The 26,625-nt window shown below is 46.3% G+C and overlaps 1 protein-coding gene across 3 annotated transcripts; it reads right to left on the bottom strand.

The window, feature by feature from the left end:
- Nucleotides 1–5,682: 5,682 nt before the first annotated feature.
- HERPUD1 (homocysteine inducible ER protein with ubiquitin like domain 1) lies at nucleotides 5,683–16,756 on the bottom strand. Of its 3 annotated transcripts, none has more exons than XM_043599250.1 (8): nucleotides 16,476–16,756; nucleotides 13,741–13,818; nucleotides 13,580–13,654; nucleotides 12,210–12,340; nucleotides 10,030–10,152; nucleotides 9,183–9,533; nucleotides 7,736–7,841; nucleotides 5,683–6,447 (listed from the first exon to the last, which is right to left on the bottom strand). In XM_043599250.1, exons 1-8 carry the CDS (start codon nucleotides 16,626–16,628, stop codon nucleotides 6,283–6,285), a joined length of 1,182 nt encoding a protein of 393 aa, XP_043455185.1. In that variant the 5' UTR covers nucleotides 16,629–16,756; the 3' UTR covers nucleotides 5,683–6,282. The 3 variants fall into 3 exon arrangements, with proteins under 3 accessions (XP_043455185.1, XP_043455186.1, XP_043455187.1); XM_043599251.1 differs by having other exon boundaries at nucleotides 13,580–13,651; nucleotides 16,476–16,746; XM_043599252.1 differs by lacking the exon at nucleotides 5,683–6,447 and having other exon boundaries at nucleotides 7,762–7,841; nucleotides 9,340–9,533; nucleotides 16,476–16,749.
- Between the last annotated feature and the right edge of the window lie 9,869 nt (nucleotides 16,757–26,625).

The following is a 26,625-nucleotide window of genomic DNA, read 5'->3' as shown; positions in this document are numbered from 1 at the left end:
AGAGCCGAGGCTGTGGAGGAGCCAGAGGTGGCCAGGCTGGCTGACTCCCAGACGTCCAGGTGCCAGAACTCCAGAGACAACTGGCAGAGGCCTGGGGGAGGTGGAGAGGGGCACAGAGAGACTTCGGGTGGCCTCCAGCGCCAGGCTCAGACTGGAAGTGGCCTGGAGTGCAGAGGCCCAAAGATCCTGAGGCTGCAGGTTGAGGAGCCGACGAAAAGAAGGCCCCACAGCGCCGTCTGCTGCCCCCTAGTGGCTACTGACCAACCAGCTGCAGACTTTCCGCCAGCCCAGTCTCCCTCGGCCGGGGAGGAGGCTCACACGCATTCTGGTGTCACTGTTAACCGCAGGGACTCAAGATGCATACACACCCAATGCACCCCTACTCACGCACCTGCCCAGATAAAGCAGCACACGTGCAGATAACCTTGTGCACACGTGTGCACAGATATGCCCACCCCCGTGCCCACACAGGACCCCTACTCACAGGCTCTTACGCAGCAACCCCAGCGACATGTGCCTCTGAGACCCATTTGCCCACACACGTTCATGTACAGCCACAGGAACCATCCACGGCACATATGAACAAACGCACTGCTGTCCCTGTCTTTTTTAAAAAACATTTTCACGGGCCATATGTTCACAAAACTCTTGGTGTTCAGTGTCTCTGGGACGTCAATCATTCAAGAACTACGATCATGATTTTTGTCATCTCTGTATGTGCTTTTATTTTTTTTACACCACGAGGAAATTCTTTACTAAGCTATTTTAAACGCTTTAGAACTGCACTGTGCTTTATTCAGTCTATTATTTATTTAACCTTTGAAACTGACTTGGCTTTCTACTTAAATATATTTTTAAAGGGAACTTTATATTCTCACTTTAAGTGGAAAAATACACTTAACTAAACCATTTAAAAAGAAAATAGTTACTGGTGTTCGGGTGGCTCAGTCGGTTAAGTACCTGACTTCGGCTCAGGTCATGACCTCACGCTCTGTGAATTTGAGTCCCGCTTCGGGTAAACACAAGTCCCACTTCGAGTGAGCCCCACTTCTCTCTCTCTCCTTTTCTCTCTCTCTCCTTCTCCCTCCCTCTCTTTACCCCTCGTAGGATTCTCTCTTCCTCTGCCCCTCGCTCACCTGCATGCACCCTGTCTCTCAGAATAAATAATTAAATAAATAAAATGTATTAAAAAAATAACATGGTTATTAAAGGGTTCTACCATGGACCCTCTAGATTTGTTCTGCATGCCCATCCCAGGTCACCCCTGCCAACTTTGGAAAGCACTGCATTATTCTGAGCCTTGTGCCCCCCGTGTGGTGGGCAGAGCAGGTTTGATATGTCCTCGGGGGTCTGTGTTATAGGTGCGGAAGCAGGAGCTCAGCACGGAGGTTCAACTTCCCCCGGGGCCCCATGGCTAGGGCTGAAACCAGCTCTCCTGTCCCCACACACTCTGCCCTTCCCAGGGGACGACCCCTCTGGCCTCACCCCTCCCAACAGCTTCCTGTCGCAGGCCAACCCCAGCAAGAACACAGCACCGCCTTCCCTGCTGTCTCCCCGGTCAGCCTTACTCTCTCTGACCCCGCTTCCCCCAGTCCTGCCCTGTCATCTACAATCTCCATAATCCCACTATTCTCGCTCTTGCCTATGCTTTTATCCCCCGTCCCCCATGTCATTGTCCGTCCACTTGTTCCCTCGCACAGTCTCTGTTATCCCACCAGGATGGAAGCTCCCTGAGGGCAGGGATCACCCGGCACCAGGTCGGTCCCCAGTGGGTGATCGTTGAGTGTTGACTGTAGGACACGTGTCCGCCCGCGTGTTCTTCAGCCACTGAGTGGACAGGGAACCACGAGCACCTTCTTCATGCTCAGGCACGCACGAATACGATGGGCATCGGAGAATTCGCCCCTGTGCCTAGGCCACTGGAACTGCTGTGAGCCAAGCTACTCTTGGATGTTACCAAGTCGGAGACAGCACCCCCCACCCTCCTCCCCAGGGTCCCATGCCATTTATTGCCCACCACTTCTAGCCTAACACTTTCCTTCCAGTTGAGGCCTCCTCTTCCAGCAAGCTTACCCAGCCCCCTCCCCAGAACAGGAGACATTTGCAAGGCACAGAGCGAAGCCTTCCCTGGAGCCTCCCCCGTATGCTTTCGGTCTGAAGCACAGGCAGAAGTGCCCCCTGAGTAAGGGACACAGTCTGCCTGGAAGCCACCTCCCACTGGCCAGCACGACACACAAGGAGAAGGAGCTGGACCTGTAATCTCCAGAGCCGGGACCCAGTATCAGTCAGGGTTCTTTCCGAGAAACAGAACGGGTAGGAGATTAATGTTTTGTTTATTTCAAGGAAGGGGCTTACGTGATGGTAGAGGCTGGCTGGGTGGAGGCTGGCCCGGCAAGTTGGAAGTCACAGGGCAGGACGGCAGGCCGACCGGAAACTCCGGAGCTTCTCCGCTGCATTCCGTGGGCAGAACTGCTGCTTCCTCAGGGAAGCTTCTGTTTTGCCCTTCAGAACTTTCAGTTAATTGAATGAGGCCCGCTCAGATTATAAAGGATAATTGCCTTCACTTCAAATCTACTGATTGTAGGGGCACCTGTGTGGCCCAGTCGGTTAAGCGTCCGACTTCGGCTCAGGTCATGATCTCGTGGTTCGTGGATTTGAGCCCCGCATCAGGCTCTGTGCTGACGCCTGGAGCTTGCCTCAGATTCTGTGTCTCCCTCTCTCTCTGCCCTTTCCCTGCTCACACGTTCTCTCTCAAAAAATAAGTAAACATTAAAAAAAAAATTAAAAGAAAATCTACTGATTGTAAACATTAATCTACATCTGCAAAATACCTTCACTGGCAACACCTAGCTAATGGTTGATTGAATAATTGGACCTAGCCACATTGACACTTTAGACTAACCTTCCTCGAGATCACCCTTTGTCAATTCAGTACCCACGCACATGTTCTCAAACCACACTTAATCCCCAGATAAAGACAATAACAGAGTCATGATTGCATTCAGTGTGATGCAACTCCTGTGTTTAAAACAAAAAACACGCTGACCTTTTTCCCAGGAAAGGATGCCAAGTCCTTGGGTGATGATTACTTTGCTCCTGGATATCCTGTAACTAAAATCCTGTGATGTGACGTTAGGTATTATTAATTCACCTTATGTTAGAAGATAAGGAGATAAGGGAGGAAAACATAGGTAATATACAAGTTTGCATGTGCGTATAAACGTATACATAATGAGGAATATTCATGACAGCTACAGTCTTCATTTCTACAACTAGTCACATGGTTGTAATTGGTATTTGCAACTCTCTTCTACCACGATTCATTCCATGTCCTCAGCGAGCACCTCAGATGGTTATGGTTCTCTCCCTGGCAGTGGGGGTGGGGGGGAGGGGCAGTGACCCTAACTTTCACTCCCGAAGAGTCAAGGCCATTAGTAATCCTACCTGAATTGGGTTGTAACTTTCCATTGACTTTAATCACAGGGCATGGTACTAAAAGACACCCTAATGGACCTCCTGTATTCCCCAAATCTTATCTTCATTGTACAGTAACAGCCTAATGTCTTCCTGATAGCCAGGATCAATCCACCCAGCCAATAGAACAACTCCCTTCTTTGCCTATTGATTCAGAAGCATGAGGACCCCAAAGTGGCCAGGCAGTAGTCTTAGCTTCCAGTTCAATGGAATCATCATTGTGTCTCCTAGCAGAAGCATTGCTCTGTTGTGGGTTTAACTGTGTCCCCCCAAGCTCATGTCCATTCAGAACCTTGAAATGTGAAAAGGGGCCTTTGCAGGTATAAATCCAATGACTGGCATCCTTATAAGAAGGTCATATAAAGCCAGAGACACAGAAACAGAGGGAAGAAAGCCATACGAAGGAGGCAGAAATTAGAGTCACACAGCTACAAGCCAAGGAGCACCAAGAATTGCTGGCAACCACGAGAAGCTGGGAGAAAGGCCTGGAACAGGTTCTCCCACAGGGAGCCCAGAAGATCCAAACCAGTAATTTTCTAAATATTGAGTGACATGAAGTACATTATTTTACTACATTTAGCTACCTGCTGTGGATGCATTGACACTTCTGCCACATCCCCCACCCGTCAGCTGTCTTAAGCCTGATCTGTTGTCTGAACATTCCCCACTTTGTCCTGGTGCAGCTTGGGCCAATCTGAACCCTTGTCAGCTGTCCTTAGGAGCATCTTCCTGGAACTATTTTGGGCCCATGGAATCTGGAGGTTAGGGGTCAGAAGCTGACCCCACCTCCTTTAGAAACAGGAGCTGGGCATCTCGCCAAATGGTGATGCCCCCTCCTCTGAAAATGAACAGGATTTTCTTTTTTTTTTTTTTTTTTTAATTTCTTTTTTTTTTTCAACGTTTATTTATTTTTGGGACAGAGAGAGACAGAGCATGAACGGGGGAGGGGCAGAGAGAGAGGGAGACACAGAATCGGAAACAGGCTCCAGGCTCTGAGCAGTCAGCCCAGAGCCCGACGCGGGGCTCGAACTCGCCGACCGCGAGATCGTGACCTGGCTGAAGTCGGACGCTCAACCGACTGCGCCACCCAGGCGCCCCCTTTTTTTTTTTTTTTTGAACAGGATTTTCTACCCAAGACTTGAGTATGAACTCCTAATGATCACTTTCATAAATCGCCAAAACTAAATACCAAGCATGCCAAGAATCCAGCTTTGAGGCAGGAGGCGGCAAATCTCACCTCTGCTCTTTTGCTTTCACTGGGACCCTTCATCTCCTCAGATTCCTTCCATTATTTCAGACCCACTTCCTCAATCGCAAAACCCTCAAATCTGCAATCGCAAGTCCGTTCTTCCGTCAGGCAAATCCTGCCTTCTTCATAACTTGTCCATAATGGCTGCCTTCTCGTCACTCCTCTGCTCTGGAGGCCAGCGTTCTTTGAAACTCCAGGCCATTTAACTCCTGGCACAATTATATTTACTGGCTTTTTAAGGCACAACCGTATACAAAATACCTTTGTGTCTACCCAGCATCTTGCTTTGAATTGTTCAATGAAGGTTTATTTGATGTAAATGTTTCCAGTAATGATTCATTTAAATGATCACAACACCATAGTATAAGAAGTGATTTAGTGTGCCAAAAACACACTGCCCAGGCCTTTAGCATTCTGCCTGTAACATTATTTGTGTGAAAAATACACAGGACTGTGCTTTTAAGATTAGTCTTAAATAGTTGAAAGATTAAAATCACAAAAGCAAGCTCAGCTTACAAAAGCCTGATATATGAGCAGGTGTAACTACCGCCTAATTGTCAAGGTGGAAGGTACTTAATGCCTTTTTTAAGAAAAATTTTTAAAGGAGGCTCCATGTCCAACATGGGGCTTGAATTCAGGACCCTGAGATCAAGTCACACGCTCTACTGACTGAACCAGCCAGGTGCCCCAATGTTACTAACTTTAAATCTGGAGAATTCAAGTTTGATGGGTTAGTATATAAGCCAGTACTGCTGGAAACAGGGAATGGGGACAAACACAGTATATTCTTAGTAAATTAAAACTTTCATGGTCTTACCTTATCATTCTTTATTGGTACAAATAGTCCTTTTATAAAAAGAAGCAAAACATTCAGATTACTTGCAAGTCAGCAACTCAACTATTGACCCTCCAGCGACAAGGGACATGGAGCAAAATGCTAAGATGACAGGAGTCTCTTCCACGGTCATTCATAGTAAAACTTTATTGAACAGAAAACCCAGCAAAGGTTTTCACCTCTGCAAAGTTCTCTTGGTTTAAAGTAAAGCACTGCATTTTAAAAAGCAATTATACATAAGTCTTCCCTAGAAAAGTCCTGCTAAAACATGTCTAGCAATTTCATTGATTATATAAAGTAGTACACTTAGTGTAATTTAAACATTCCAACAGGAATCAAATCGTACCAGCAGAACCATTTCTGCATCTATGAGATCTATGTACAAACACACATGCAGACACACACATCTGAAAAGTTCCTCAGGCATAAGCATGCGACACTAATGCCTTCTACTTACAATGCCTATTAAACTACATACAGTATATATTAAAGCTCTTCAGAATAAAGACAGGAGAAGCCTTGGGCAAAATTTTTGTTCATCAATTTGTATCATGGCTTCACGTCTTAGTTTCTGCTTTTGCTTGACCACAAAAGCATGTCCTTCTCCTTGTTGGTTCTTTACTAATTCTGTGCCACTGCCATGGCTGGGTGAGGAAATCTAGCTGGAGCTAGATGATCCAGTCCACGCCTGTCGAGGCCTCCAGCAGCCAGAAAGCAAGCACCATCAGTTTGCTATGGCTGGGGGACCTTCCGGAAGAAGAGAGGCAAAGAAAGTCTTGAAGACAAGCCAGGCTGTGCTCATAAATGAAGGGCTGGTCTGCTCGTCATCCAGTACGTCCCTGTCCGGAGGGAGGTGGTTGGGGTCTTCGATTTCAGGATCGGGACCTTCCTGCAGTTATGAAATACAATGAGAACACAATCAGGACCGTGATAAATACCAAATAATGTAATAATGTTAGGAGAGGGCAGACTAAATCCCTGGCCCCATATTCAAAGCAGCCAGGCAGACAGGACCCCAGGGAATGGTGTCCTAGGCTGGATGGAGTTCTCAGGCCTCACAGCACAACTGTGCTAGTGACATTCTCACAGTCCTGAAAGTTCCTGGCAGTAACATTAAAAGAAATGAGGTAACTACATCTTTATTATTAAACTCATGAGTTAAGTTAACCACTTCATTAACTATGAATATTCTAAATTTGGCAGTATTCTGAGTTAAGAAACAAAAATAGAAACCCAAGGTGATAATTTATATTATAAAAATGGTAATAGTAGGGTGATAATTAATAATATAAAAGAATTCCTTTAGGATTATGCATTAAACGGATTTATAAATCTAGGGAAGTTATCTAGGACATCTATTCTGTGAGACATGCTTATATTCTTAATCCTTACTTAGATTAACTATCCATTAGCTGGGGTGCCTGGGTGGCTTAGCCAGTTAAGCGTTCAACTTCAGCTCAGGTCATGATCTCATGGTTTGTGAGTCTGAGCCCCATGTTGGGTTGTGCTGACAGCTCAGAGCCTGGAGCCTGCTTTGGATTCTTTATCTCCCTCTCTCCCTGCCCCTCCCCCACCCATTCTCATTCTTATTCTCTCTCTCTCTCTCAGAAATAAACATCAAAACAAATTTTTTTAATAAATTATCCAATAGCAGTTTCCATGATAGAACACATTATTACAGACCACTGAACACTCAAAAACAGTGTGCTAAAAAAACCCATTATTTACATATGCCAAAATGCAAACTGCCAAATGCCAAAAAATACCTGATGGATTTTATGGCACATTCAATGTTTTTTAAAAATAGCTACTGCTCGGGGCGCCTGGGTGGCTCAGTCAGTTAAGCGTCCAACTTGGGCTCAGGTCATGATCTCACAGTCTGTGGGTTCGAGCCCCGTGTCAGGCTCTGTGCTGACAGCTTAGGGCCTGGAGCCTGCTTTAGATTTTGTGTCTCCCTCTCTCTCTCTGCCCCTCCCCCACTCATGCTCAGTCTCTCTTTCCCTCCAAAATAAGCATTAAAAAAAACAATAGCCACTGCTCTAAGAATAAATTTGAAAAAATCTTGAAACTTCCGCCTAATGAAATGGTAAACCAGGAGGCTAAATATCTAAAGGTTAAGGATTTGAGAGCCCGGCACTTCACATCAAGCTTGCTGGACTCCAATGGGAGTTCCTTACCTGTAAGTTATTGTTGGGGTCCTGATTTACAGCTTCATGAGGAGGACCATCATTGGGGAAGTTCTGAACTGGCCTCTGTCTAAATGGAAACCATCCAACGTGATGCCTTCAAAGGAAGCACATAAAAGCTCATCTTAGCTAATCACAGTGAAATTTACTCAAGAATTTGAGTCTTCTTGATCAGATAATGTTCCTCTTGCTCCCCTCCTCCAATCAGAGCAGTGCTCTGACTATAAGCTCACAGCGGGCAGATCTGCAGAGATGTTCTGTCACACCATCTCCTAGACTTCCTCACTTGCCCACTGGCTTCTTCAAGGTCACTATGGGGACTATGTTTTATTCACCACTGTATGCCCGGCAACATTAACAGCACACAGTATATGCTCTATAAATGCTTGCTCATCCAAACTAAACTTTACACATGAAGACCTGAACCGGGGGATGGGGGGGGGATAAATACACACACACACACACACACACACACACACACACACACACACACCAGAGGCAGGACTGGGATTATATGTAATAACCTAAGATAATAATACCTAAATTTGATCACTTAAATATATGATTCTAGAGACTATAAAACTTAAACTGACTAGAAGTTTTATTTGGAAAATCCAATTAAGTGCAAGTTTTGAAGCAAATATGACAAAATATTAGTAATGATTAATTCTGGATTTATGAGTATTTTTTATTTTATTCAGGTATTTCTCAAGATTTTTAAAACTAAAGTAAAAATTCTTTTTCACCACAGAGGAAATATTTGTCTGTCTCGACCACAAAGGAGGACATGTCACTCGATGCCAGGGTTTCTTAACTTTGGCACTACTGACATATTGGGCTAGGTATTTACTGGGGGGCTGTCCTATGCACTGTAGGATGATTAGCAGCATCCCTGGCCTCTACCCACTAGATAACAGCAGGACCACCCCCTAGTTGCCAATCAAAAACGTCACACTCTGGGGATGCAAAATCATCCTGGTTGAGAACCACTACTCTGAGCTAAGGACAAGCCAAATGTCAGGTCTGTACAGGTTCCTTGGCCCTTTAGAGCTATGCTGACAGTCAGTGCCTGACCTTTATCCTGGAAAGCAGCAGCTGCAGCTTGGTAAACATGTTTTTATTCAAAACAAATCAATTTTCCCTTCCATGCCTCAGAACGGCCGTTATTATTGTGGTTCATGAGCCTGGCAGGTACCTTATCTAGAAGAAAACAGAATGTTCTCCTTGCATTCACACACGATTGATGTGTTTTCAGCAGTGCCCAAACAAGCCATCAGTTCCTTGCATTCAAAGTGCCAGAATGATATGCTATTGAAATACACTTCCATTAACAATGACTGAGACTGCTCAAAAAGAGAAAAATCTGTACTTGGCTTGAGTCACCATGCAGTGTTAATTTGTATTAAGGGAAAAAAGGAAAGCAAAATCATGTGCTTACAGGTACATGACAACGGTGGCCCCCATGACCATGAGGAACCTGCTCAGGGAGGAGTAGAAGTAGAGGATACTGAGAAAAACGGAAAACGTGGCTGCTGAATAGGTCCAATCCAACCAATCTCGATTTATCTCATCATCTTCTTCCACAATAGGGCCGCCTTGTGCATTCATTCGCAAATTTTGATTCGCCCCAGGATTAACCACCACTGGAGGAGCAGCGTTCTGATTAGCTGGCTGGTTCTCGGCTGGAAACTGGTTGTGAATGGGGGCCGGAGCAGGTGCAGAAACCACAGGTATCTCTTGTGCACTTGGTGAGGGGACAAAAGCCCCTGAGGCAGCAGTGGCTGCTAAACTAAAATAAAAATGATAGAGGCAGATACTGTTGAAAGCAAATCACCGTGAAGACTGTGCTTCTCATAATCTTATTTACGCAGGGTCTTTTACTGTTAAGAACTGTCTGTAGGTACATGAAAAACCTGACTTTTAAGTTAGTGAAGAATTTCTTTACTAACAGTCATATCTATACATGCCTCTTCTGCTCCTAAGAGAGACTGGCCGTAAATTTCATCTGGAGTTAAACATGAAGGCCACGATAAAAGTATGGTATGTTAAAAAAACTAATTAAACCTTCCGCAAAACTTTAAAGCTACCACATACTGAAAAGGAAGTAAAGTAGGTACAGACACAAACACTCCTGAATTAACACACGATTAAGATAGCAGGTATCATTTATACTCTCCTCCACCCACCGAACCAGACAGAACAGAGCTCTGCAGAAACTGATGAAAGTACACTCCTTCCTCCATTCCTAACCCCGGGCGTGCCTAGCATGACGGGAAAGGACTCACTATTGCATGTAGTACTGCCGTGCGTAGATCTGCTGGAACCAGGAGAGCTGCAGCCAACCGTAGGTAGTATAGCCCGAGAAACCAGGCCCCAAGCCTTGGAAGGCCGGCTGGGCAGCTTCAGGCCTACGAAACATTGTTAAAAAACACTCGTTTTGACTTGGTTTAGTATGAATAAATGAAGTTTAAATGACAATAAGGATTTCAAGTCAAAGAGACAAAAACTCCATGACAGCTACATGGTAGGTTACTGTGCGATGCCCCCGTGTGACCCAAGCACGGAAAGTGCTGCCAAAGCCCTCCTACCATGGTCCAGACCCCACAGAGAAACGAGCGCCCGTGGCCAGCACTGGGTTCTCATGCCATGTCGTTGCTATGGCGTATAAACAAGCTGGACCCTTTCAGACTAGATGGATACTCACTCCCATTTTTCATTTGCTGAGTCTCACTGCAGCTCGAAACCCACTGTTTATCCTTCAAAGGACAGCTCTAAAAAGCCACATCTCTCTCAAAGCCTTTCCTGAAGGAAACTCCCTCTTCCTTCTGACAGCCATTTCTCCCCACCCCTAAACCTGACTACATGGGGGGCAGAGTTCTGTGTATATGTGGCATCACTCATACATGCTTTCTGACCACTTGTGCCCTCTACAAGCTGCTGGGTTGTTGCCTCACTGGATTCCCGACAACCTTGTGGGGAGGGGGCTATCCCCTCCATTTCACAGAAGGGAGTCTGAATAGAGCTCAGGGAAGACAAGGGATTTGCACAAAGTCACTGAGCTGGTTAAATAGCATGCTGGATTTGAGACCTGTTTGACACCAAACTCCTGTTTCTTAAACAGCCTAGGGCAGAGCATAGGAGTGTCATCTTTGGCCTTGTGTGCCTTAACAGAGTGAACTCCTTTGGCAGCAATTCGCAAAACTGAAACTATAAAAACTTATGGTAAGATCATGAATGGATTATGTCAACACCTCTGCTGGTTAACTCCCATCCTTAAACAAAGTTATATGTATTGACTGTTCAATAAATACGTGTTGGATAAAATCGGTAAGCTTTATCCAGGTGAAATTCACATAGATATGGGCCACAATTCTCAGGCTGTATAGCCAGAATAAGGGAGGCAATTTTAAGTGGTTCTATCCAATTATCCAATTTATAGGCTGACAGTCTTTTACCCAAATTCCCTACCCAGAGTGCTTCTAAAATGGTATTCCAGTTCAAGTAGGTCTTGGTAGAATACTGGTTTTGATCATTCAAAAAAGTTGCAGTGCAAGGAAATGAGACCATAACAAAGTGCTTTTGCAGCTCTGATGAGAACAGCATTGTAGATATACAAGATAACTCTATGGTTTTACTCAAGTATGTAGGGGTGAACTGACATGAAGTCTGGGAATTACGGCAAAAGGAAAAAGCAAAAGAGGAATAGATGAAACAAGCATGGCAAAACCTTCATCATTATTGGGCCTGGGGGACGTCTATGCAGAGATTCATTGCACAATTCCCTCTGCTTTTGTGTGTATTTGAAATTTCCATGAAGAAAAAAACCCCTCATTCCCTAAAGACCTGACTTGTCAAAATCAAATATTAAAAACTAGTAGGAAAAGGGAAGCAGGGGAATGGAGGGGTTATAGAATTTCAACTCATAATGATTTTTTCTCATAAGAACTTTCAATAATAAGGTGTTCCAGGAGTTATGAAATCCAAACATCAGAGCATTTAGTCTAGAGCTCTAACTGCTCTAAAGAAACGATCTTTTTTCTAGCACCACCAACTCAGTCCTTGGCAGAGCATTTCTTAAACAATTTTTCACCTTTTGTCACCCATTGTTATGATAGACAAAGCACAAAGCCACTCAGCAAAGCAGCTGCGAGATGCTTACACCAGCTGTTTCCTCTGCAGCAGCACGAATTCCCTATCATGAGGTCAGCACAATGCAAAGCATCTCCATGTGGGAGGGGAGATGCCTACGTTGTCAACACACGCATCCCGATATTTATATGTACTTAAAAGGCTATGTATTAAGAAGAGTTAAATAAATAAAAAATCTTTAAAGTGAAACCCTTAAAGCAAAATTCTGTACATTAAGTTCTGCGACTATATACTATCAACACACTTTATTCTTAAAGTTGATGCAAATGATACACATCCATGTTGTATAAACCTGGTTCTTTATTATGACACTCACCTTGAGATGTTCTCCCATCCAGAGGGAGAAAGGTTACGAAGAATCTCCCTTTGCCTTAAGCTATCACCTGAGGAATCCCCAGGATACTGTCCCTGATGAAGACCAGCAGGCTGCTCTGTGGATTCGGCAACCTAAATAAGTAGAAGATGAACATTAAAACAAAGGATCTGATGCAACAGCCTGCAACCAAACTGAAAGGATTATTCTGCTGTGAATGGCTTATATCTCTCACCCCGACCTCTGAACTTCACAAAATTGAACAGATGCAGTGTTATGTAAAAAATATTCTGAAATTTGTTCAACCCAAATTCAATATACAGATATTCTTTAAATCCATATTTTTTCCTAGAATAACTATGCTGTGGTTTCATTAAAATCTTCCAATGAAGTTATCACTGGTGAGAAAGCATCCTGATAATGTTCTACAGATCCTACAGTGCTAAATTTACTAAATCAAGAAACCAAATCTGACCAACAAGATTTATAAATACAACCCAGCCAGCAACTTAAAGGAAAGAATGTTTTATGCTATGTTCAGATGTTTTAGGAAATAGAGCTGTAATGCTAATTTACAGTCCATCACTACACTAGAATATTATTACTATATATTCAAATCAACACCATGAAATGAAAAATAAACAATTTTGACTGTCAAATGTAAGTCTTTAGAGATCACTTGATAGAGATTGTGGTCTTTTCCTATCCAATTAAATAAATCATGATGAAAATTTCCAAAGAAGGGGTGCCTGGGTGGCTCAATTGGTTGAACTTCAACTTCAGCTCAGGTCATGATCTTGTGGTTCGTTGAGTCTGAGCCCCATGTTGGGCTCTGTGCTGACAGCTCAAAGCCTGAAGCCTGCTTCAGATTCTGTGTCTGTCTGTCTGTCTGTCTGTCTCTCTCTGTCCCTCACCTGCTCATGCTCTGTTACTCTCTGTCAGAAATAAACGTTAAAAAAAAAAAGAAAATTTCCAAAGGAAATATATTCACTTTTGTACTGTTTATAAAAATTAGTGATTCCTTAGAAGAAATTTATTATGTGCTAAATTTAATAAAAACCCATTTTGAGTGCCTTGCTAATTCAGAGATCTGGATACACAGCTATTGTAGGTCAAATCATGTCCCAAAAGATAGAGTAATGTAGAACTCTACTCTTCTACTACAACACTAATGGCATACAGTCTACTACTGTAATAATAAACACACACTTGTATTGATAAGTTTCTCATTCTTTATTCTCACTGGGGAGAAACAAAATTTTACTTGATAAAAAGGTAATAAAATCTCTTCAGAGTTTTATCCAACTCCCTTTATTTTTACCATGTGGGTCTGAATGACACAGATGGTTATAATCTTGAAAAAGCAGACATACCTTTGTACTGGTCTCTGACACTTTTGAAGGACCCTTCACATTGCATACCAGATGCAAAACATGCCGTTTTTCCTGCTAAAAGTAATAAGGAGGTACTTTAGGACCTGAATTCAACCTTGTAAGTGCTTAAACATTCAACAGTTAATGTGTAAATGATGTACCTTTGGAAGCAAGTCCTTGAGACACTGGTGATCCAACAAGAGCTTCCCAGAATAAATTAACCTCTGGTCCTCTGGACGCTTGTCATGGAAAGAAAGAGAAGCACAGGTCAGTACTTAGCTCACACAAGTTCCCAAATACAGAAGAAACTGTTTTATACAAACAACTTGAATATGTGTGTTTTTTTCCTAGAATCACAGGAAAACATTTTTTACAAAAGTCTCATATACAAACCTTTCCTTTAGAAAGTGCTGAACTTTGAATTTCTAACATGCAAATAAATTTAGGATGGCAAATTATCTCTAGTCCACAAAACCACGGCCAACTACTTGACTTTTAAAGTCCTAAGGAAATTCCTTTCTGCCACTAGAAACACAAATTTTATTTGGGGATCCTACAGCCTAACTTCAAAACCTGGTTTGGTCTCATACAACAGTCAAAGTACTCCCAACCAAGGTCAGCCTTCACCAAAACGACCTCGTACCGTCCTGAGATAACATAAGGCAATTCTAAACTAAGCTCTCAAAGAGACTTCCCAAAATACAAACGCAGTTACAGAGAAGATGGTGTGTAGGTACCATTTCATATAACCCTGTGAGATTTAGTATCCCTATGTGAAGGGAGGAAAAGTCTGAAATTGACTTGTCCACAGTCAACCTGCTGTTGAAGAGTCAAGATTCCAAACCCGCTTCTCCATTCCAGTGATTTCAAAATCACAGGGACTCTGCACACTTTCATACAAATCTGATTTTTAAAAATCTAGTTTTAATTCCGCTAAAAACCATACTTAAAAATAATGGCATCAAATGACACATACCAAAGTAGGTAGTGATCACCAAACAATGCCAGAATAAACAATTTTGCAAAATTTGGAATAAAGCCGCTCCTGCCAAGTAGCTGGAGATTATAAAGCAAACTGTTTAAAACAATCAAAACAATAACCGCATCTATTTATCTGCAGAAATCAGGACTTTTTGACACTGTGCACCTAAAACAAACTACAGAGCCGAAGTGGATACTGCGTTCACCACTGTTCTGATTGACTTTATAGGGAAATCCCATACACATAATTTTGTAAAATGCTACTGCAGAGGTGGGATCCTACACTGAAGAGTTCCACACTAGTAAAGGCTTTGAAATCAACAGGTGCCTGTAATTTAAATTGTTTTCCTTTTTAAAGGGCTGACTTGATATTCTGTGCCTTTACCTAGAAAGCTCATTTGAAAAAAAATAATAAATGTTGAACTATTATAAAAGTAAGACTTCTCAGGTTAGAAACCAAATGCTGAGTGCTCTCTAGCCATAATTTTTAAGCACCAATGTACACACCTGAGAGACCTTTTACAACTTTGGGTCTTCAGACTTAATAGGAGTCATGTTTGTCACCCAAGGAAGCCCTTAAGGGAAGCTCTCCTCCAAAACACTGCCTTTTACCAAGTGATGCAACTAGAGACTACGCCAATCTGTATCTAACAGCCATTCTCACAGCAACACGGCCACCTAGTTTCTTGGAAGCAGGTGCAGTGAAACTACAAACAGTCCCAAGGTGAGTGCTAAGGAAATGCAAGCTTACTAGATAAATACACAAAATTCAAAAGAATAAGTCAGAAGGAAAACTCACTTCTACATTCCACCTTGAACAAATCAGGAACAAAAACCACCTGACCCGTGAGCTACCACACACTGCAACTCTTCAGATAATGAGGAACAATTTCACAGTGTTTTTGGGTCCCCATGCTTTCTCTGGTCTGATGGGGATTTACACTTGTGGGCAGTAAGGCACACTGCTGACACTTACATAATATCAGACAGAATAGAAAGTAAATACAGGAAGGTCCAGCTCACAGCCTCCATCACGTGGTGGGGAGAGAGGGCGGTGCTAAGGGTGATGTTGACAGATGTGTCAACCAAAACAAAGCGAGGAAGTCTGTAATTGAGGGGCCGAAGTCTTAAAACGCAGACTCAGGAAGACTCTTGCCGCCTGCTTCCCTTCTAACTCACTCTACCCAGAAAGCGCCAGGGGCTCCTCCCTGGGACTAGGCAAAGGCTGCGGAGTCCGGCGCGGCAGGGAGGGGCCCCGGGCGGAAGGTGGACAGGGCGGGGAAAAGCCACGTCTCGCTCCTGGGCGTGGGACCTTAAGTACACACTCCCTGGGCGCTCACCATGGCTCCCTAGCACTGGCCCAGGGAGCCTCCTCCGCTCCGCACCGACACGCTGCATTCAGAAAATTCACTTCCAACCATTTCCGTGTCCTCGCTTTCTATCCAGTGGATGCAATCCTAATGCGGAACACCTAGTCGCCCTGTCTTTTCGGGGAAACTGAGGCTGGAAGGGTGAAATAATTCACCCAAGGTCAAACTGCTGTCTCAGCGGCGTGGCTAAGGCCGGAAGCCAGATCTAGGGGACGGGGCAGTGGTCCGGGTTGGGGGGAGGAGGCGAGGAGAGGGGTTGGGGTACAGCGGGAGGCGAGGTGACAGGGGAAGGCGAGACGACGGCGGCCTAGGACGTGGAGGTGACGGCCACTGGGCAAGGCGAGGCGGCGCCTACAGCGGTAGGACAGGGAACGGGGAGACCCCAGCCAGGGGAGGTGAGCGGGTGAGGGCCAGCCGTCGGGGGAGAGATGGCGAAGGGAGAAGAGAAGCTGTAGGGGAAGGGGAGACGGACGCAAGGAGGGCCGAGGTGAGGACAGCGGGGCCGGGAGTGGGCGCTGGCAGCGGGAGTCGGGGGCCCCTCTCACCGGGCGCTCGGGATAGACGCGGCTCAGATGGGCCTTGAGGCGGCCCACGCTCCAGCTGCGGTCGCCGCTCAGCTCCAAGTCGCGGTGGCGCTGGTTGGGACTCTTCACCAGGAGCGTGACGGGCTCAGGTTCGGGCTCGGGCTCGACCTCCATGTCGGCGGCGCTTGGGGCTTCCGCGGCGCTCTTGAGATGCCAGGCAGGCGGCGTCGCAGCCGCCCCGCAACCTCCGCAACGACTGTACGCGCCTCTGGGACGCGCGCCCCCGCCTCGGGCGCCTTTTATAGGCACCTCGCACTAGGGCTCTGCGGCGAGAACACTCTGTGGCTGCCTCCCATTGGCTGAGGCGGAGGTCACGGCCCTAACGTGGCCCAATCAGCGCCCGGATCCGTGGGCGGGGGGGACGGGCCGAGCACGTGGGCGCGGGCTGATGCAACCCGCCGCCGTTGCGTCACCCGGAGTCGCGGCCGCGGCCCCGGAACTCCCGTTCGGCGGCCATGTTTGGGTGCGCTTCGTACCTGACGGAGCCGGAGTGCTACGTAGCTTGGGCTGCTCCCGGTGCCTCGCGGAGGGTCCGGCCGGCGGACCGTCGGTTTGGCGGCCTCTGGAAATTGTTTCCTCACAAAGCAGCAATCCCCGCCCCTTTTCACCCCCAGCCGCCGAGGCCCACTTCCCCTTTCCCTGCCCTGGCGCTCCAACCAGCCCTGCTAGGGAGGCCTCCCCACGCCTGCCGCCGCCCCAGCCCAAAGAACGGCTGGGTCGACCCGTTTGCGAGCCCACCCGGAAGGGCAGCCCCACAGGCCTTAGCAGGGCGAGGAAGAAGCCTGGCGGATTCTTCCTGGGGCTACGGACAGCCTTCCGAGCCGCACTTGCCACTTACTTCATCTGTGGCCTCAGACGTGAACCTTACACCGTCAGGCGTGGGACATCACCTTTGTGCCTGGCAAACGGGCCACAGTCCAGCTTAGGCTAGGAGACCCTTGCAGAGGGCCTCGCCTCAAAGGATACTAACACATGCTTCCTTTAAATTGCAGTTGAGACAAGCCAGGGAGGGTTCTTAGTTAAGGCCCCTCTGACGTAGGCCCCCTCCCTCCCTCCCCTCTGTAGGAAAAAAAAGATCTTGAAAAACAAAACTGACATTGCACGGGCCCCATCCTTATTCCAGTCCTGTTGGAACATCTGTTTGTGCAGGTGTCGGAAACTTGACAAGGGCAGGAGGCTAATGGAAGGAGCCTGGTCTGGTTGGTGCCTCTAGGACCACAAACCGGGCGCCCTGAAGGACAGAAATGTGTCGTCTCGCAGTTCTGGAGGCCAGAAGTGGGCCATCAAGGTGTCGGGCAGGGTTTGTTCCTTCTGGAGGTTTTGAGAGAGAATCTGTTGGAATGCCACTCTACTAGCTTCTGGTAGATTGCAGGCAGTCTTTGGAGTTCTAGGGTGTGTGGCTGCATCATCCTGTCTCTGGCTTCGTGGTTACATGGCGTTCTCCCGGGTGCATGCCTTCACATCATTTTCCCTGCATGCACGTCTGTCTCTGTCCTAATCCCCCCTCCATCCACCCTTTTTATAAGGACACCAGTTGTAATGAATTAGGGTCCACTCTAATGACTTCACCTTAACTTGATCATGTGCAAAGACCGTATTTCCAAATGCGGTCACATTCACAGGTACGGGAGTTAGGACTTCAGCATCCTTTTACACAATTCAATCCACAACAGTCGGCCTTACTCTAACACAAAACTAGGATAGCTTCTTCTTCTTTTTTTTAATATTTATTTTTGAGAGAGAGAGATACACACCGAGCACAAATGAGAGAGGGGCAGAGAGTGAGAGAGGCACAGAATCCGAAGCAGGCCCCAGGCTCCGAGCTGTCAGCACAGAGCCCGACGCGGGGCTCAAACCCACGAACGGTGAGATCATGACCCGAGCTGAAGTCAGACACTCAACCGACTGAACCACCCAGGTGCCCCTCGGGTGGCTTCTTTTTCAGCAGGCTTTATGTTAAGAAGGGAGGTGGAGGGCTTTAGAGAGAAATTGTCCCCATGGTGCTTCAACTTTCTGTGATTGGCTTTTGTCTGCTGAGGAGGATCTCTGTCCCTTTTCATCAGGGCTGGCTTTACAGAAGTGGGACCTATACAGTCACGTGGAACCCCCCTCTTGGTTTAATGCTCTGCTGTTACCATGTGAAAATTCTTAATAAATTTTGAACAAGAAGTTCTGCATTTTCCTGTTTCCCTAGGTCCCCATAAATCATGTAGCTGGTCCTGCTTTTCATACATCAGGATGGAAGAAGGTGACTGATTATGATCTGGTAGTTTTGCACCTAGCTAGAAGCTGACAGATGGGGCCAGGCCATGTAAAACAGGCAGAGGCCTTAAAGGAGGCAGCCAGGCAGGTGATATTGACTTCCCTGGGAAATTAAGTATGCCACATGGCATGGTTTCCTCTAGCCTGCAGTGACAATTCTTAGGACCCCTTAAGACAGCCCATCCACTTGTATCCAGTAGTAAGAAAGTAAAGGGGTGTAGTTTTTTTCCTTAGGGCAAAGGGAATCTAATTTCTGTGATTCCCTTTTATCTTCCAACAAGAGAGCTCCTTTTATTTTTATTTTTTAAGTTTATTTATTTTGAGAGAGAGAGAGAGAGGGAATGCTTGTGAGAGCACAAGTTGAGGAGGGGCAGAGAGAGAGAATATCAAGCAGCCTCTGAGCTGTCAGCACAGAGCCCGATGCGGGGCTGGAACTCACGCACCATGAGATCATGACCTGATCCAAAGTCAAGAGTCAGGTGCTGAAGTGACCATCCATCCAGGTGCCCCTAGAGAGCTCCTTTTAAAGGACTTTCGTGATTTTGCCTATAAGCATATTTAGAGAAACATTGCCACAAATAGGAAGATACATGGCCATAAACGTGCCAGAAATAGGAAAATAAACATGGAGTGACCCTATTCTTAGTAACCTTACAAACAGTATGGGCGTGATAAGACAGTACAAAAATACAAACGTAAAGGACAGCCCAAAAGTCTCCCACTTTCCTGAAGGAATCATGATTACATTGAGGGACTCCACAGTGCCAGGAGGAGAGGGGGAGTCAGAGAAATCTTGATGGAAAAGGTGGAATCTAAGCTGAACTTTGAAGGATGCATGTTTGAATACAAATAATAATGGCGGTAATTACTGATTAAGCCCAACAGGGTGCCTGTATACAGAATTTGTGTAGGCAGCATAACTCAGCGATTAAACTCAGGGTCCCACATCCAGACTGCCTGTTTTCAAACCTAGCTTTTGCCACTTGAGAGCTACGTGATGTTAGGCAAATTACTTAATTTCTCTGTACCAAATTGTCCTCTTCTGCAACATGAGAAAAATAATAGTATCTACTTTGTAGGATTGTTGTCAGGCTTGATGAATAGAACATTGCTGAAGGTCTTGCGACAGATCCAGACGGTAAGTGCTCAACAAATGTTGGCCGTTAGTACTTAGCAAACTGAAACAAGTCCGGCCCAGTGGTCTTTAAACCTGGCTGTGAAAGAGGATCACCCAAGGAACTCTCTTGTAAAGTGAAGACCCCTGCAAGACTGAGTATTGGCGAAGCTATGAAGCAATTGGAACTCTCATACGTGGCTGATAGGAGTGTAAGATGGTACAACCCTTTTGGAATTCGCTCTGGCAGTTTCTCATAAAGTTAAACACACTCCTCCCTACAACCTAGCCATTTCACTCATGGGGATTTACCCCAAATAAATGAAAGACTGGCACAAGAACATTCATGACAGTTTTATTCCTAATAGCACCAAACACTGGGAAACAGTCCAGGCGTCCATGACCAGGAGACTGCATGAACAAACTATGGAACATCCACACGATGGAATACTACTCACTAATAAAAAGGAACCACTGGGGCACCTGGGTGACTCAGTCAGTTGGGCGTCCCACTTCGGCTCAGGTCATGATCTCGCGTTCGTGAGTTGGAGCCCCACATCAAGCCCGCTGCTGTCAGCCTGTCAGCACAGAGCCCGCTTGGGATCCTCTGTCCCCCTCTCTCTGCCCCTTCCCTGCTTGCGCACTCTCAAAAAATAAATAAACCTTTCTTTTTCTTTTTTTTTTTTAAAAAAAAGGAACCAACTACTGATACAGGCAGCAGCATGAATGATTCTCAAAACCACAAGCGAAAGAAACAGACAAAAAGAGTACATATTATAAGGTTCCATTCATATGAAACTCTAGAATAAGCAAAGTTAATCTATGGTGACAGGAAACAGATTTATGGTTGCCTGGGGGGTGAGGTGACAGAGATTGACTTGGAAAGGACACAGCAGTGGTGTGCCGAGATCACCTGGTCCTGGGTCACAAGAATGCACTGTGAACCTCTTCAGTGAGAACTCTTTCAAGGGACATCCTATTGATAGCTTGAAATTGGCCATGCTGGGAATATTTACACCACAGAGATCAGCAAACACTGCAAAGAGAGGCTGCTTTTTTTTTTTTTTTTTAATCCCAGGGAATCAGATATTAAAATTTACCGACACAACACCGGACACGAAGAAAATTTCTGGGGTGTTGAAATGCTCTGTCTTCATAGGATGTGGGTTATACAGGTCCAGGCATTTGTCAACACAGATCAAGCTGCACACTTAAGATTTATGCATTTCCCTTTGTGCACATTATGCCTCCACTAAACGTGAAAATGAACAAACAAGAAATGCAGGATGGGTGTCTGGGTCCCTTTTTAGGCCTAGCAAACGGGGCCTGATGCATCTAAGTTGGTACTGGTTCAAGGGCCAGGTTTGGAAGTCACTGGTCAAGTTTGACAGTAAGTACATGGCTTATTTTATTTTTTTTATTTTTATTTTTATTTATTTTTTTTTTTCAACGTTTATTTATTTTGGGACAGAGAGAGACACAGCATGAACGGGGAAGGGGCAGAGAGAGAGGGAGACACAGAATCGGAAACAGGTTCCGGGCTCCGAGCCATCAGCCCAGAGCCCGACGCGGGGCTCGAACTCACAGACCGCGAGATCGTGACCTGGCTGAAGTCGGACGCTTAACCGACTGCGCCACCCAGGCGCCCCATTACAGGGCTTATTTTAAACCAGTAATAATGATAATGTCAGCGAGAGGTAAGACTGGAAAGAATTCTCGGGACCACCTCAGGAAAGACTTTACACGGCCACCCTTGAGAGCTGGAGCCTCTTTTGTGGGCAGTGGGAAGTTTTCGAGCAGTAGTTCTGCCTGTTCCGGAAGTCCATATAAATGAAATCATACGTACTTATTTTGTGTCTTTCAAAGATAAAATTCAAGGGGCGCCTGGGTGGCGCAGTCGGTTAAGCATCCGACTTCAGCCAGGTCACGATCTTGCGGTCCGCGAGTTCGAGCCCCGCGTCGGGCTCTGGGCTGATGGCTCAGAGCCTGGAGCCTGTTTCCGATTCTGCTCTGTCTCCGTTCATGCTCTGTCTCTCTCTGTCCCAAAAATAAATAAACGTTGAAAAAAAAATTAAAAAAAAAAAAAGATAAAATTCAAGCAGATCAGAAAAAGAAATATAGTGAGCTAAAGGGAAATCCATACTCTTATTTTTTAAATGCTTCTGTTTATTTTTTGAGAAAGAGCTCCAGCGGGGGAGGGGCAGATTGGGAGAGGGGGACAGAGGATCCCAAGCAGGCTCTGGGCTGACAGGCCGACAGCAGTGAGCCCGATGTGGGGCTTGAACCCACGAACTTCGAGATCATGACTTGAGCTGAAGTCCAGCCCTCAACTGACTGAGCCACCCAGGTGCCCCAAGGGAAATCCATATTCTTTTCTTCTTCTTTTTTTTTTTTTTTTAACGTTTATATATTTTTGAGAGACAGAAGGAGACAGAGAATGAGGGGGGGAGGGGCAAAGAGAGGGAGACAGAGAATCCGAGGCAGCAGGCTCTAGGCTCTGAGCTGTCAGCACAAAGCTGGATGTGGGGCTCAAACCCATTGACTGTGAGATCATGTCAGATGCTTAACAGACTGAGCCACCTGGGTGCCCCGGGAAATCCATATTCTTAAATGAGATTTCTGGAAATGTGGAAATTGAACGGACTATGGAGATATTTTATCTTGATTGTAGTAGCACCTCCGTGATGTTGTCTCTGCTGTGACCTAATTCATATTTAAATTCTGAGGAGGGGAAAGGGAAGAAGGAGCCAAGAACTGTTTTCCTTTACAGTCCGGTCGTGAAGGTCTGGAAGGGGCCTTTGCAAATCTCGAACAGGCAAAAGATCACTGACAGTGCACGTGCTTTAGTTTAAACAATCTGGTGATTAGGGCCCACTGCACCTCTGTACTTTGTTCTTGGATCTCTTATTTTACTGGGGTGTTAGAGATTCCCCCAAGCTCCAACCCAAAACCTTGCCTTTTATGGTCATTTCTGAAGTCCCAATTTGGCCACACACACACACACACACACGCGCGTGCGCACCATCTTCTTTGACCCAGGAAATGGACATCCTGTTCTATACTCACGAAATCCATTCCATAGCAACTCTGGTGCCCTTGCTAAGCAAGGCCGGAAGCAGCTTTCTTTCCTCACCAAAAGTAGCTCCCCCACCCCAGGCAAATCCTCCCTTTTGCCGGGCCAGTGATGGGGGAAGTGTCTTTGCTTGATAAAGGAAAGAGGTATCTCAGATTATGGTTCTCAATCTTTGAGCAGTGTGGCATCCACTTCCTGCAGCTTCCCAACTGTGCTGCTGATCTCTTAAAAGTGCTTGTTACATGCCTTTTAATTCACAGAAAATTGAAACCGATTCGGTTTTTGAAAACCCCAGGTGCCTCTTGAATGGGAGACACCAAGGGGTATGGCCAGTCAAGGTTGACCATTGTGGCCAACAATGGGCCTGACAGTTACCTGCAGCGTGTGCTTCTAAACCTGGCCCTTACAAGGTTTAAAAATACACCCGGGGTTCATTTACCGGGTAGGTTAAACATAGAATTACCATATGCCCCAGCAGTTCCACTCCTGGGTATATATCCAAAAGAACTGAAAACAGGAGTTTATTTTATTTATTTATTTTTTTAACGTTTATTTATTTTTGAGACAGAGAGAGACAAAGCATGAACGGGGGAGGGTCAGAGAGAGGGAGACACAGAATCCGAAACAGGCTCCAGGCTCTGAGCTGTCAGCACAGAGCCCGACGCGGGGCTCAAACCCACGGACCGCGAGATCATGACCTGAGCCGAAGTCGGCCACCCAACCGACTAAGCCACCCAGGCGCCCCTGAAAACAGGAGTTTAAACAAAAACTTATCTGCGAGTATTCAGAGCGGCACTGTTCATAATAGCCAAATGGTAGGAACGACTCAAATGTCCGTCACCTGAATATGAATCTATTTATATGAAATACTTAGAGCGGCCAAATTCACAGAGACAGAATTTGTGGTTGCCAGGGGTTAGTGAGGAGGGATTACTTAATGGGTCCGGGATTTCCTTTTCAAGATGACAAAAAAGCGTTTGGAGCCAGGTGGTGGTGACGGTCACACAACAGCGTGCGTGTACTAAATGTCACTGAACCGTATGCTTTAACGCCAAGCTGGGTGTCGGGGTGCAACAATGAATCAGATGTGGTCGCCATCATGGCTGACGTGCACTCACTGAGCTACTTCAGCAGTTGAGATATTGAAATACCCCATGCCGGTTGGTAAACAGCCTCTCCCCTGAGTACCCTTCAGCTGCCCTGGGCCCTCCCCTGAGACTTCTAGATCTCACTACCATCCATCCAATAACCCAGATGTTCACCCCACTTGCCACATTCACAGATCTCATAGTCAAATGGTGGACACTGGGTGCCTTGGTGGCTTAGTCGATTGAGCATCTGACTCTTGATTTAGACTCGGTTCACGACCTCATGTTTCGTGAGATTGAACCCCTCATCAGGCTCTGTGCTGATGGTGCAGAGCCTGCTTGGGATTCTCTCTCTCCCTCTCTCTCTGCCCACCCCCCTGCCCCACCACCAAATAAATAAAATAAACTTTAAAAAAAAGCTCTAGATTTTGCTAGAATATTATTACCTCCTGCAGAATCTCACACATACTAACCACAAACTACCCTGTATTCTTCTGTCTCCCTCTCTCCCACTCACACCGAGCACCCTTTCTGTCCTCATGCGACCAGCCCCACAAATCTCAACTCTTGTAGTTCACTTCTTAGCAACCTTGGAGCTCATGGTCAGCCATCTCCAGGTATTCTTATCATTCTCCTTGACTCCCTTCCGCCTTGGCCTTCCATTCTTGCTTGGCCAGCCCCATTGCTGGGGAACATGTCAGCTGCCTTCTGCATGTTCACTATCTGCCCTGGTGCTCAGGAGCCCCGCCAGGGAAAGTCACAAGGGCAGGTGTCCTGAGAGTTCTGCACCCTTGGGCTGGCAGACATCAGCGAGGCCTTCCCTTCTGACTGGCAAAATCCCGCCGCCCCCACCCCCCGCCAGTCATTTTCTTGATTCCCCATTACCGCCTCTTTGTCAATTATTTTCTTTCTGGCATCCTGAATCTACCCGCCTCTGACCTGTAGATACACTCAGGTCTCTATTACTCACCCCCACCCTATAACAGAGACATTTGTGGCTCAGTGAATATTCAAATGTTCCCTCCAATTTTCCAGCACTCTGGCAGTTAGGTGGAGACAGGTGACTTATCTGGCTAATGAGCTTTGAACGGAAGTAACATGTTGCTTCTGGCCTGAAGCATTTGGAAGCCAGAGCACGACATTCCAGCTTTCTTTTCCCTTCCTCAGCTACCGGCTGGAGTGGTGTCCTCACTAACTGGAGGTAGTTGGGATCACTGGCTGTTGATGTGGAGAAGAGGGGCCCCGAAGAGTTGCCTATAACCAGCACGGAGATCTTCGGAAAAGAGAAATCAAACTTTGCCGTGTAAGCCACCGACAATGCATAGCCTAGCATTGTCCTGACCGATATGCGCCCTAAGATAACAATAATCAGAACGTCTCTGGAATCTACTTCTCCCTCAAGTTTCCAACTTGTTTCTCTCCCTTGCTGGGTCACTCATGCATAAGCTCTATATATGCATGTCTGCCGCTTTCCTTTTCTCTCTACAAATTATTCCTCAGTCCCTGGGCCCTGACTCACCACTTTACCAGATTATTCTCTGCAAAGCTCCCAGTGATGCCCAATACCCCAAATTCAACAGCATTTCTCAGCCTCTTCAGCCCCTCTGCAGACAGCTGCCCTGAGGGCTCTATTGTGCTTCTTTGACCTTTTCTCTGGGGTCTTCTGAGGGCTTGGTTACCTGGGTTTTCCTCCTGCTCCATCAATGCTGTTTTTTAGACTGCCCCTTCTTCTTTCTTCCCCCTAAATATAGCCCATCCCAGGGTCCAGTCTATACCCCTCTCCATCCTCTGTACTTTCTCTCTTGGTGATCTCACTCAAGCTTTGACTTCAGTATTCCTGTTCGAGAATGTGACTCTCAAATCTGTTTATGGTCTCTGTTCTCAAAGAGCGCCCAGCTAACAGTGGACATCCTGAGCTCTCGGAGCCCCAGGACCCCAATTCTGCCCACTGGGATGTCTTCATACTTCAAGTATTCAAAACCAAACCCACTCTCTCTTTCTCCACCAGAAAGCTTGGTACCTCATCCTCCATATTACATGGTTTCTCCATTCTTATAGCTGCCCAGGCTCTCTATCTCCACCCACACATATATCCAGGAAACCCATAGTTCTGGAAGGTATGGTTTCTTCATCCTCTTTTCCATAGCTTTTGCCACTCCTAGAGCGTTGGGCCTTGCTGACTTGCCTTTGCAGTCTGCACAGCCTCCTCCCTGGGTGCCCTGCCTTCTCTCTTCCAGGCTCCTCCGTCTCTTGTCCAGCCAAGCTTTCTAAGGCTCTGCCCCTTCACCTTCAGTGGCTCCCCAGTGCCTCTGAGTCAGTCATGCGCTCCCCGGTCTGAGAGGGGGAGCCTTCCACATTATGACTTTCCTGATCTTATCACCACCCCGCCCCCCCCCCCCCCAGCTCTCATGCTCCAGGAAAACTGGCTTATTTATTTTCCAAACAAGGGCTCTCCTTATTCGAGTCTTTGTTCAAACCACCAATGCCGCCTGAAATACCTCCTCCCAACCACAGTCCTTGTGTCTATCTGTAGAATCCTACTGATCACTCAAACCTATTCTAAACACCATTTTC

The sequence above is a fragment of the Prionailurus bengalensis genome, chromosome E2, assembly GCF_016509475.1.
Source record: "Prionailurus bengalensis isolate Pbe53 chromosome E2, Fcat_Pben_1.1_paternal_pri, whole genome shotgun sequence".
Classification (NCBI taxonomy): domain Eukaryota; kingdom Metazoa; phylum Chordata; class Mammalia; order Carnivora; family Felidae; genus Prionailurus; species Prionailurus bengalensis.
This window is presented reverse-complemented; position numbering and strand designations above follow the sequence as displayed.

Excerpts from the sequence above, each read along its gene's own strand:
- HERPUD1 (XM_043599250.1), bottom strand. The coding sequence starts at position 16,628 with ATGGAGGTCGAGCCCGAGCCCGAACCTGAGCCCGTCACGCTCCTGGTG. Across the intron at positions 12,341-13,579 it reads TGTCAGAGACCAGTACAAAG|GTTGCCGAATCCACAGAGCA; the intron begins GTATGTCTGCTT and ends CTACTTATTTAG. Across the intron at positions 10,153-12,209 it reads GGATGGGAGAACATCTCAAG|GCCTGAAGCTGCCCAGCCGG; the intron begins GTGAGTGTCATA and ends AATGTTTCGTAG.